This window comes from Channa argus, chromosome 15 (assembly GCF_033026475.1).
Source record: "Channa argus isolate prfri chromosome 15, Channa argus male v1.0, whole genome shotgun sequence".
In the NCBI taxonomy this organism is placed as follows: Eukaryota; Metazoa; Chordata; class Actinopteri; order Anabantiformes; family Channidae; genus Channa; species Channa argus.
Window position 1 is genome coordinate 16,322,436 of NC_090211.1, and position 13,515 is coordinate 16,335,950.

Sequence of the window (13,515 nt, forward strand, 5' to 3'; positions counted from 1 at the left end):
CTAGGCAGAGTTAAAGGGGGGGTCTTGAGTAAAGTGATTAATGCCAAAAGCATTAAGAACTTGTGTTTATGACATGACTTGAAACATGGCTGCATCCTACAATGTTTTACACTGAGCACTTTTTCTTGTTATGAACTTTTCTTACAAGTTTCATCAGTACACACAAAAACGTTCTTTCTCTTTATACACACACACACACACACACACTGAAATCTGACCTGTGCCCCCCGTGTACTTATAAAACATTCAGAGTCCCAGTTGACTAGACATGTGTTCACCCTCAAGTGGTTCGGCCCCCAAATGTTAGTGTGTATGGGTGTTTTTCACATCAGTCATGTCTAGGCCACACAGAGGCAGCCTTACAAGAGGGTCATGCTACTCTGCTTTTCAAAGCCAGTGGAGAAAGTGACTGTCCGGAGGAAAGAAAGGTAAAAGAGAAAGAAATGATGTGTGGTTAATGACAGGAAAAGTGCAGAGCTATTCAAATGGGAGCCTCAAAGGGTCGAACAAATAAGTGAAGATTAGAAAACAAGGGTGGACTGCAGAAGATGGAGAATCAGAGGACACAAGAGGTGAGATAAGGTAGTTTAGAAAAGGATAAAACAACAATAAAGAAAAAGAAATCTTCATTCTTTAAAAAACGTTTACAGCCCCACACGCCAAATCTGACACTGGCACAGCAAAAGCAATTCCCACAACAACTCTGCTTCCATTATGCTCCAACTGCGGTGTTTAGCCCAGTGGACTGATGGATGGTCTGCTTAGCTGTCTGCTGTTAGTTTTGTGCATTGGCAGCAAGCATTTTTTTTTTGTTTCAAACGAAAATCATACAAACTAAACGATATTTCTAATTGCATCCTTTCAATGGTTTCCTATCCGGTTCCTATCAGGTGCTATGAACACAAAGCTTATCATCTTCATGATATGTTTCATTTAAAGCTCTGATTCTGGGAATGGTGGTTTGAAAAATGTGGGGGAACGTGTCCAAAAGTAATAGTACTACACAAAGAAAAGGATGCACTGATCATAGGAATTATGGCAAAACGTGCACTAATGAGTAAAGTAAATGCCGGTCAAAGGTCACTGTTGGTATAGGGGGAGCATGTCATATTTGTACTGTTGTGACATGGTGTATATGCTATGTTCAGTATATCGTTATCAATGCTCTTTACTGAATAGTTGAATTAACATTTCTTTTAATTATGCAGTTTGGTAAACTGAGCATGAACCTCTTCATGTGTCTATTTATTTATTGGTGCTTCTGCACTGGCCTTTTCCAAACCCCCCCGATGGGTGTATTAATGCAAAATGTTCTAAAACTTAAAAAGACAAGTTTTGAACACATCTGACATGTTTGCACACAGAAAACACATATTTAGAGACACGCACGAGCACAGAAATCTCTTACTCCTGCCGTGCCCAGTCAAACTCATCACTAGTGGAAAAATCAATTTGCCCGACTCTGAGACAGCAGCTGAAGAATTTAAACCAATGTGATGAGACTTAAAGTCTATTTACAGTATCTCTCTTCTTTTCATGCATAGACATCTACACACACATGCAGCCGTTCAGAAGAGAAGCATGCGCACACGTGTTCGACTATGGTCTCATTTCACAGTCAGTCAGTGCTCTTTAACTAACCAGAGCCCCCCCATCCCCCGAGAGGGATTTAGTAAATACGAAGCTAGTTTGTACTTCCATTAGGGGCTAATTCTATTACACAGCTGGCTTTTATTGATCCAAATGTTGAGGGAGACATGCAAGAAAAGTGGCAAGTGGAGGCCACTCTGGTTCGAAGCTGGAGGTGTGAAAAGGTGGGAGAGTGGCAGGGGTGCATTTGGGCGATGAAAATAAAAGAAAGGGAAAACGATAAGGGGGAGATAGAAATTAGAAAGGAAACAAAGGGCCTTGTCTCCACCGCCTGTAATACATGAAGCAGGTCACAGTCATATGGAGGCTCTAACATCTGTATGGTAAAACAAATACCAGGTGCTTTGATTTTAATGATGTAAAGATTCAAATGCACTTAACAAAACACACACTAGCTTATGTTCACTTAGTCATGCAATTCATATTTTTCTTGCAAGTAATATTAGTAATACTGTGTTTGTGTGTGTGTGTGTGTGTGTGTGTGTGTGTGTGTGCGTGTGTGTTTGTGTACTGATGACTTGACTTCACACAGTACACTACGCACACACTGCTCTATATGGGGGTCCAGAACACATCGACAGCATTTGAAACATGCAGAGGCATGAAACACTTCCCTCACATGCAAACAAACAGGCACATACACACATGCATGTGGACACACACCCACGTTTAGAGATAGGAAGGTGACAATTGCACAGTGGATGAGGAATGTAGATATAAAAAAACCTATATCTGTCAGGGAAACCTGGGGAATGTATGTTATATAGTTTATGAGTTTGTTTGTGTGCGTGTGTGTGTGTGTGTGTGTGTGTGAGATGCTCATCCCAGGCAGTTCTTGGAACTGGAGATGTGGTCACACCTGATTCACCCTGCCTGAGGGGTGAGTGTAAGTAAACCTGGAGAAAAAGACAGAGATTATGAAGGGCAATTTTTTTAGATAGAGGCTAAGGGAGAGAAAGGTGGCGGTGAGAGGCAACTGAGCGGATACTGTAAGATGAGTTCAGAGAGAGGTGTGAAGGAGTCAAGGTGAAAGGGGGGAACAGATAAAGCACAGAGGAGAGAGAAGAGACATGAATAGAAAAGACTGTGAATAAAAACTTGGGATCATGTAGGACTTCGGGGCAACCTGGAGCCACAAATGTAGCTGTGTATGTCCATTCTGTCAGAAGTAAAGCACAAAGACATCTCCTGATGAAATACGGGCTCGGGGAAGTACTATATGAAAAGATGCAGGCACTTAAATACTCATATGTTAAAGATGGCGGCTTATTTTCATGCTAAAGTGCTGAAACTGACTGTTATTGAAAGCAACCGGGACACAGTGCGGAAGACAGTGTGCACAAGCTGCTCAACAAAGCAAGCCAGTATTGGACTTAACAGACAGATGGGGGAAGCGGACGTCAAAGAACATTCAATTTGCAATTCTTTCCCCATATTTAGCAAACAAACATAAGTGCTGGATCTGGATTACCAACCCAACAGCGTTTGTGATGCCTTATGCTTATTTTATCACTGTCACACACCCACAGTCACAATGTGGTTCTTGTCAGCTCCATCAGTGTGTTTTGTCATTTAGAACAATGTTTCATTTGACAGCTCAACTCTCACAAAGTCTGAAGAAAAGACAAGTTTTTGAAGCATCATCTTTTATTCCTCATTTCTGAGAACAAGATGAACCTGTTTTTTTTTTTTTTTTTCATATTTTAAATATGAATCATAGAACTCCCACAACCTAGCCTTCAGCTTATTTGGTGTTAAGGCCACAAGATATTGAACAGTGAGAACTTGCATAAAAGAAGCACTCAGTAAAATTAACTCCCCATTTCAAAGGTGCTGTTCAGGGATAAGTGGATTTGCTTGATGTTCTTGAAGACATTTCACCCTTCATTCAACAGCCATACAAACTCTATTGCGTGGTTAAGTCTTTGACACTTTCTCACCAGTGGGGTTTTGTTCCACCTGCCGTTCATGTGCGTCAGTAGGGTCACCCGAGGGTGATGGACGAGGAAACAGCTTCGACGGTGATAAGCGAACTGCATTTTAATTCACTGGTAAATCTCAGGGTTGCGACACACCAAGACGACGTTAAAGAACTAGCGGCAATGAAGACTTGCTGAATACTGTACACACGCAAAGATGAAAGCCAACAGGCAAGTAGTGCTGCACGTTCTGTGCTTGAGAGGAAACTAGAGGAACAGGAAGAAAACAGCGGACATAGTAGCATTTACTTATTTTCAACCCATTCTCACTCACTATTGAGAGTTAATAGTTAGTTCTTACCTAGAATTCTTCTCATCTGAAGTTACAAATTGTGCCTCTGTTGTTAATACCATGGTCTCTTTTCACGCACCGATTCACTAAGCTGAACGACCAATTGGAGTGATCTCTCTCACGGACGGCACTGGCTGAAAGGCCACCAACAGGGGTCCAATTACTAGCCATGGTGTGGGACAAATGTTAAGGTGACGGATGCTCACCAACAACCAACTGGCCGATGGCTGTCCAGTGGCTTAGGGGGGTCGTGGCTTACGCGTCACCTTCTCTGCTGGGAGACTGTCATTCCAGTTTAATGTAGACGGCCTCCTTTACTCCCCTTTCAAGCCATCAGGCTTCTCTGTCCAGATTGAGGAATTACTAAAGAGGAACTCTGGGACAACCGTGACCCGGAGGACAGAGGATCTACACAGACGTTTAACTCTTAGTTCAATATTTATGGTTGCTTGATGGACCTTATAATGGATTGGAAGTTTACTTCACGGATATATTGTAGCATCATGATGATGCTGCCCAGGTTTATGAGGACATTAAATGCAAATTCCGTTTTAGGGTGGACTTGGCATTTATATTATGAAGGGCTAGCCTGAATGTGACTCATTACATGCTTGCTAGAGGTGAATTTATGTTCCCATCGGACTGCACATGAATCTGCATCAATGCAATGCAATGAATGCTTGACGCAAAACCAAAACTATAACTTACATTTTGAAATGTCTGCCTTAATTAAATTTAAAATGTAGGCATCCAGCAAATATGTTTATCCAAAGTGACTTGGCAATAAGTTGGAAGATAATTCTTGTGCTGTGAGAAACAGTAATATTTATGAAGAAAGGTTTGTCATCAATGGTGAAAGAAGAAATTTAAAATGCTCAGTAAAGCATGCAAAGTTAGCCTGCAATAATTTGGCTGAGCAGCCAGGTCAGTGCTTCCTGTCACACACTCAGAAGATGTGATGTAATTGTGGGATTACAGCAGAGTGACAGCTCCGCGCGCATCACGTAAAAGCAAGTGTAAAGATTCCCTTACACCCTGCAATTTAAAGATCAGATCTTACACACTGGTTTTAAGATGTGATGCGAGACGTCAATCTCAGTTTGGCCTGGATCATCAAAGCGGTGACCCTCACGTTTGCATGCTTTAAGCTGATATCTGAAATCACTGGCATCACACCTGCCATGTTGACAGACCGCATCTGTTAGCGTTATGGTGATGAGGTTTATCCCGACCCATGAGACACCTCAAGTAAACAGGGTGAGTGACTTTGACAGTGTGTGTGAGGTGCATTACAAATGTGGCTGGAGGTTACAGCTCGATTAACTGTGCATCACAGGAGCATAGTCTGCTTCGCTTTTTGTCTCTGTCGCACAAGGGAGCAGATCTAGATAAACGTATTGTATACAATAATAGTGATTTGTTTTGGGAGGGGGGAGGATGCCGGTACAGAGTTTGCTCATTTATGTCTTTATGTGAATCTAACATGAGATCAATGATTCTAAACATCCATCATTTGAACAATATGCTGCGTCTGCTGGACCTGTTTCACTCAGCTGTTTCTGCAGGTGTGATGACATTACCTTTCAAATATAACCTCGATATTTGCAGCATGGATAGGAGCTAATACTTAATGTTTGGAAGGGCTTGCTCCACATTAAAGGTCACCCGTGCTGCTACACATGCACATGACTTCGCACACACAGTGACAGCCACTGCCACCGTAGGGCAAGTCAAGGACAGTGAAAACCTTTATGCACACAACTCCACTAATGTACAGCATATTAGTGTATAATATCCACTGTGAGATTCCTGTAAAGCTGAGTATAACAGGTCCATTTACAGTAGATATGTGTAGACACACGTTTTACACAGTTCTTCTCTGAAAATCAAAGCGCGTTTTAAGGTGTAGTTCAAAGAATATGTTAAAGTCAGATCAGTGATTGAAGGGGCCTGTAATTCTTTACTAGACATACCTTTTAATTAGCATGTCACACTATGAGCATAGAAGAGATGTCATTCACATCCACAGAGATGAAATGAGAAATATGAAAAAGTAATGTATTAAAAAGTACATAGGTTTCTTTAATTTTACTGGTTCATAGAGCCAGTAAATTTATTTAGATTTCTGTGTGAAGGCCACTGTCAAAAGCCCTATGAAAGTTCCAGAAGGTATTTGTTTACTAGTGAGATAAAGATTGATCATAGTTAATAAACCACTGAATTGTATCCCATGATTTTCATCATATTTGCACAAAACAGTATAAATTGATTAATAATTAATAATTACTAAGCGCATTGCTAGATAGAAAAAATGTTTTCCATTCAAAATTTTGCCTTAATAACTGATCAAAGTTGGGCTGTATTGAACTGTTTTTTTGTGTATATTGTTTCTCTGTATCCACAGTTTACCGCTCAAAGGAACAATCCACCTCACAATTTATTGTAATATTAGAAACAAGCTTTTGTACACACTAGTGTCTGAGGATGTTTTGTGTCCCCAATATACTACGCCACTACCCCCAGTTGGGTTCCATCCACACACACGGAGCACACACTCATACTTAAACTGACTCATTTATGTTGTTAGTGGATTGTTTGAGTTTGGCTTGTTTGTTTTTTGTTTTTTTTTCTTTTTGGTCTGTTTGGTTTTCAGTGCTCTTTAGGGACAATCCCTTCTGAGCATCTGCTTTCTCCTGCAAAGCTGTTATGTTTTACATCTTTCTTTTTTATTTCACGGCTTCTACTCTGTACAAATAGAAACTATTTGTTTCTAAACTCCCCCAGATAACAACAGCATTATGTCATAACCCAACAGGGTTTTTGAGGTTACGTATTATCATATTACTAATAAATAACCAGACCTGAGGTAAAGCAGGGATGCAGAACATAAATCCAGGACCGCAGTCAGCTCAGGGTGGGCCCACGCACATCTCACTGTGTGGCTGATAGCTTTGGTGCAGAAATCTGGAGTCATGCTGACGCTAAATATAGATAAAGGTTTTATGTAAGCTGAGGTGAATCATTCCATTCCACACATTTCTGCACATTTTCACACTGAATAGTGTTTGTGTGTGTGTGTGTAGGTAAATGCAGATCTTCCCTTCACCTGTGCCATGGAACAGGTGAAGGGAAGATCTGCAGTGCTCATTACATAAAAAGGACTTAGAGAGCTGACAACAGCGTATGTCTGATGCCTGCTGGCTGAAATCGCATGTATTTACATAAATGAGTTTGTGCATTTATTTGTATGTGCAGGAGTGTGTAGCTCCAGGGTCTACAATGAGCATGGGGGTTTGTGTTATTAAATGTTTCAACGTGATTGATTGGATGTGTGTAGAACAGCTGGGGTGTCACAATGTCTAAGAAAGAGGAAAATGTATTAGCGTGTCTGAACAACATGCAGGCTTTGTAACATTTCTGTCAGATCTTGAAACATACTGTAGGTACTGGCCAACTGGGTTTGCATCACTTTATTGCATTAGATTGATGTGTATACATAAACAGAACAATACCCACTTTCTTTTTTGGTCTGTGGTTTACATTTGTTTGGGGAGTTTTATACCTGTTTTGGGCATTCAGGAGTGTTTTTGGCCATGATCGTCGGTTTTCTGACCTTTAACGTCTGTCTTGGGGCCATTCTGTGTTTCCTTTCAAACATTTAGTGTCTGATATTTATCATTTTGAGACCATTTTGTTGCCTTGTGTTTGATCATTTTGATTATTGTGCATTTGTTTCTGCTCATTTCGTGTCTTTTATTCGAGCTGTTTCAAACAAGAAATATGAAACAGTAAATTCAGAGGCCCTGGCTCGTGAGCCCCCTGACCTTACAGGCTCCTGGATCTGTGCCTTCAAAGCCTATTCAGTAAACCATGCATGGTTAGAGGTCAGTCTCTAAACCACACTATCATTATCTAAGTGGATGTAGAACAAACACAAACGCGCTAAGGACGCTAACAATAGAGCCTAGGATATTGATGTTGTCTCCCATTAATTAATGAAGAGGGGAAGTATTAAAATAGGTTATTTCCAATTAGGATGTGAGAAGACGGACGGCGTGCAGCCAAACAATGACAGAAAGAGGGGGGAGTAGAACAGAAACAGTAATTGATGGGGAAAGTGCAATGTCGAGACAGAAAGACAAGGAAACCGACGTGAGGAATTGAAGTGTGGCCATCAAGGCAACAAAATCTGCTCCTTCCCCTCCTCCGGGGAGATCACCTTCGTCTCCGCTACTTGGCTTTCCACACATATACACACATGCAGTGTATGGACCTGCATGTCAAGAGAAACAATGTCAAGCTGACCACACCTCAGCAAACTCATGCTGCCCAGCTGTTAATAAAGTCATCACAAATAAAAGAAAGGAAAGGTCATCTAACACGATTCCATTCGTGTTTGTTTAGTAGGATCAAGCCATGGGAGACTGTTCGCACACAAAGACGTGTCCCCGCTTTACTATTCCGTTCATCTCTTCTCAAATCAGCCTCACACGCGTTGCCTTCTGTTACATCAGATTAGGCTGTTAATATACTCACGAGTCTATCAGACACACACGTTCTCATCGCTGTATCACTGTGAGCATGTAAAACACATTTGATGGGTCTGCACAAGATCAATGCAGCTGGCAGATTTGGATCATTTTTTTTCAAGATGTAACTTCACAATTCAACTATGGGCTGTGTGATCAAGTGCAGCTCATTTAAAGTTAAAATAAGTAAGTGTGTGTGCACAGACATTATGGGTGCATGCAGGAGAAAGGCCCCTCAGCCTTTACTTTGGATCAACTTGTCAAGTTTTGTTCATTGCACATGTGTTTGTGTTGATGTTGTTGTTTTGTTGTTTGTTAGTTTTATTTTTGGTTATTATTTTTTACAATGTTTGGTCATTTTGAGTATGATTTTTGCCATCTTGGGTCAATTTTTTGCCATTCTGTGCTTTTTGCTGTTGTCGCTGGTCTGCACCTCTTTCAGGAATCTTTTGTGGTAATCTGTGTCTTCTAACTGAGCACCTTTCCACAGGAAATATGAACACTAACTGGCCTATGAGCCACCTGACCACTTGGACCCCTGGGCCTGTGCTCAGCTGGTCCATTCAGTAATCCATCCATGAGCCTGTGATCCCAACTCTTTGCCCCTAAGCTTCTCTTATATTATATTAATGTAGCAACAGGGACATCTACTGGTTAACATGGATAACAATGCACTTCCAATTTGTTTGAATAAAAATAGTTACAATTACAAATTACAATTACAATTACAGAAAAAAAAAAACGGGAGTTGAATTGAGGTTTTCTAGACAATTGTTTTGAATGTCACACATTGTTTAGTACAAGTCACCATCAGCTCATTCCTTCTGTAGCAAAATATTTCTCCTGCACAAGCTAAAGTTGAGTATTTGTAAAAAGGTGGGACATTTAACTTCAAATTTGTCACTAGCTATGCTGATTAATTATTACTTAATTATTATTATTAATTATTATTATTACTTAATTGTCTCAAATCAGTAGCCAGTGTTTTAATATGTTGGACTGTGTACATTGTTTTTATTGGGTATGGAAGGGGCTTTTTTTTTTAGCCAGAACAGTATGCTTGTGTAACTAAACAAGGACACATTTGTACTACTGTATATACTTCAAGGATAAGCCACTGAATGAGTCATTGTGACAGGAATGTAAATGGCCAAAACATAAATAGATTTTCTGGCATAGCATATCAGAATAATTTAATACTGCAAACAGTCTGCATTAGCGACCTAATGCATAACCAGTGTACATGTAAGTTTTTCATTAAAGATCAAGCTTTAATAAATGTTACAGACAGGCAGCAGTTACATATGTGGAATGACTGGGAGGGAGAACAGCAAAGGAATGAAGCATTTTAAGGCACCATTGAAGAGCATCACATTTTACTAGGCACTTTTTAGGAGAAGCACTGCAGACTACAGTAAGAGCCAGATAACATGGTCTTAACAATCCAGCTTTCTGTCTAGGGTTTTTTGCATCTACACATGTCAACAAGTTTCATTCTTGCATAATATGATAATAAGTGGCCAGTATGTCAAGCTTCTACCACATATATTCAGAAAATTGAAAGCATGGAGCAACGTGTGACCTGATGCCAGAACAAAATGAGAAGTACAAAAGGGTTTTTTAATGCACTGATTCCTGTGAGGTTTACTTAATGCTAATGCTTGTGATGCGGGCATCCCCATCAACGTTGATGAACGAGTACTTTTCCGAACCTATGCGGTTGGGGAAGTGAATGTTAGAGCCATCTGATAAAGTCACCAGGAATTCTGAAGGGCTTAATTCAACGATGATCTGTACAGTTGGAAAGAGAGAGAGAGAGTGAGAGAGAGAGAGAGAGAGAGAGAGAGAGAGACAAAATATGTTAATAAATTCGGTTTTACCTCACTCCTTGACTGGATGTAACTCAACACTTATTATTAAAAAGATATTAAATATATGAAAAAAAAAAGCTTATCTCTTAATAAAGGTGTTTTATGTTTGATTCTTTATTTGTCATTTTTATGTGACACGTAAAAAAGAAATTATGTTTCTTACATCCACCATTTTGAATTCAGCACCCAAAAAAATAAATAATAAAGGTCCCACAAATCTCTGCAAATTACTAAACTGGTGCTCCAATAAATAGGGTCAATATACCAAGAGGTACAGTGATGCACATTGTCCAACAGAGGTCACTACAAGAAATGCAGGCACACAGGATAGATGGCAGTACAGCAGATACACATGTTTGGCTACAATATGTAGACACACAAACCCAACACAGACGTCCTCTCACCTTGAACTCCTCTCCTTGTTGGAAAGGAAAGCCACCCTCACGGTACTCCTCACACCAGTTGCCTCCCTGGTAGGAGTTACAAACCACTGTATTCTCATCCCCATGGGCAGAAAAACGAGCATTGATATGAATTGCAATCTCTTGCTCATCGGGGCCAATATTCAATGCAAACCTGCAGCACAACGAAACAAAGACTTTTGTTACACGTGAAATGGTCAAGGTGACACCGTGTGGACAAAACACTCAGCGGCAGTATTACTGAAACAAGTTAACAAGGGTTATGTAAAAGAATGGACCTCGCGTTTTTTTTACAGGGTAAACGAACAAGCTGAGACATAGAGAAAAAGGAAAATGAATAAAAATAGAAAAAAAGTACAAGTTTCAATAGTTGTACTCAATCATCCTAAACATAAAGTCATAATGTTAGTGTCACCTAAACAAGACAATAAACCAAGGAGGGGTTTCAAATATGAATACTTACTCTGTAGCATCAGGTTTGGCAACTCCAACGATGGTCAGGGTCTGCCCAACCTTGAGGGACATGTGCTTTATGATCATACCCTGTGAAGAAAAAGAGAGGACAGTGATACAGTGGGTTATTGTGTAGTATTACTAATGGATTTTGCTATATCCAACTATTATTGCAGCCACTGGCAGAAACCTCCACCAGCTGTAGCCTCGGCCAACTCTCCAGTGCTGCTTTCATCCTCAGGAATTACCAAACATGTGTTTTCAATTACACTCCTACTGATGGCTTGTCCACAAATCCCCACTCTTTTCTGCCCTACGGTACCGTGGCCCCTTTTCTGTGTTCCTAATTCGGCTGAGGTTAGAAATGATGGGGGACGACCGTTAAACTAAACAGTTTTTTCCTAAGTGCAAAAGTGGATGCCAAGTACAGAGTCAAAAAAAAAAAAAAAAGGCCAAAGCACAGCAGAAATCCACTGCTCAGTTGTAACTGTACATGTGGCAGGGAAATCCTGGGCTGTGTCACAATTAGGAAATTAGACTTGAGCAATTTATTTTTTGGTTGTGAAACACAGATCACCAACTGTGACCAACAATTTTTCACTTGGTCCAGACACTTGGTTACTGTTCGGTGCGTTGGGAATTATAACATATTTTTGCTGAGAAGTAGGTTGACATTGGAAAATCTAAGTCAGACATGGTAGAAAAAGTCACATGGACTTTGCAGTCATATATCTTTTGTTCAGACATATACAATATGTTTTAATGTCATGTATGAATATCTTGTTGAGGAGAGATTCCTTTCATGAAAAAGCGTAACCCTTTTGCAAATGTAACGACTACTTGGTAGCAAATGCATTTTATCGCAGCTCTCGAGGCGCAAAAATCGCTGCAGCTGCTGGAAATTTTTTTTCCTAATGTTAACAATGTTAGATAAAGTCAGCCAGAGACTAAAAGTTTCCACCAGAATGAAAAAAAAATTACACAAAAATAAACAATTAGAGGAATTTTACTTTAGTTTAGTACTTCAAGATTGGAATAATTACCACAAGCAGACAATTTGCACAGTGACTGGAGCAAAATGGGACAGTTTCTGTTGTTATCGTTCTCCTGAATACTGTACTGTAAACTACTGTAGTCCTCAGATTGTAACAGACAGAAATAATATCACGTTGTTTGTGGTTCCATGATTATGGCAGAATTAAACAAAAAAAAAAAAAGAAACTGTATTTTATAAACCAAATGAAGATAACAGAGTCATGGGAGCAAAATTCTTTAACATGTCAGAGTTCAACTGTTCAATTGCATGTTTATAACACACTGGGGCTTGAACTTTGCAGGGATGGGCTGAGGTTGGAGCTGACCGACATCCCGCATTTCACCGCTGTCTAAAGGAAACCACTAACTAAATTGTGCAAAACATAATTTATTACACTAATTACAATATTACACCAACAACTGATTACACTTCTCATTGACAGTGATGAAATATGTTCTAATAACAATAATAACTAATAATTTCTCAAAGCGCTGACTCTGACATGCGAAGAACATTCTCCACAATCTACCACTGCTGACTTCATACAATCACAGTAGCATCTATTTTGGCCTCCACTGGATGACTTTATTTGATTTTGCTCTCTAATATCATTTAAGCCCTCTGCCCCCACTCTCCTGCTCTCTTTACTAATACATGTTTACCCCCGTGACCAAGCAAAAAACGCAGAATAATACAGGGCTAGTATATAATCAACTAGGTTTATGAGTCCAGAAAAACCACAATTCCTTGAGGTCTAGATATTGAGATACACAGAAGGCATTGTTACACTGACATGGAAGAACATTCCTGTTAAAGGGGAGCTAAATTGTTGCAGTCAAATGCTGACTCACTCATGCATTTTCCACAATTGAGAAAAATAATAATTGCATTAAAAGATGACTAAAGTGCGATGTAATGTGCTCTGTGAGGAAACGTTTAACCATAAAAGGCAATAAGATTAATACACAAGGGCAGAAGACTCAAACCCTGAATTACAGTTATATGCACTGCAGATGGCAGATGTCAACCAGCTGTGACTTTTAAAATGTGACCTAACACTTCTTATCTGCCTTAGTCATAAAATACAGATGAGGACAGTAATATTGCTGTCGAAACGATACTTACTTTCATCATTTTTGCAGATGTGGTCAAGGAGTAGAGCTGAGAAGAAATGTGAGCGCTGCAGACAGGGCCTGCCTCTCTGCAGCTTGAAGAATAAATACAGTGTGGGAGGGTCCTTCAGCCGGAGTGACACTTCAAACAGCGAATACAATCGGACCCTT

At 40.0% G+C, this 13,515-nt stretch overlaps 1 protein-coding gene across 1 annotated transcript; it reads right to left on the minus strand.

Annotated features, from left to right (window-relative positions):
* Positions 1-9,626: 9,626 nt before the first annotated feature.
* On the minus strand, positions 9,627-13,515 carry lgals2a (lectin, galactoside-binding, soluble, 2a). Its single transcript, XM_067478264.1, has 4 exons — positions 13,358-13,515; positions 11,207-11,286; positions 10,726-10,897; positions 9,627-10,241 (listed from the first exon to the last, which is right to left on the minus strand). The coding sequence occupies exons 1-4, from the start codon at positions 13,364-13,366 to the stop codon at positions 10,095-10,097; spliced, it is 408 nt and encodes a 135-aa protein (XP_067334365.1). The 5' UTR covers positions 13,367-13,515; the 3' UTR covers positions 9,627-10,094.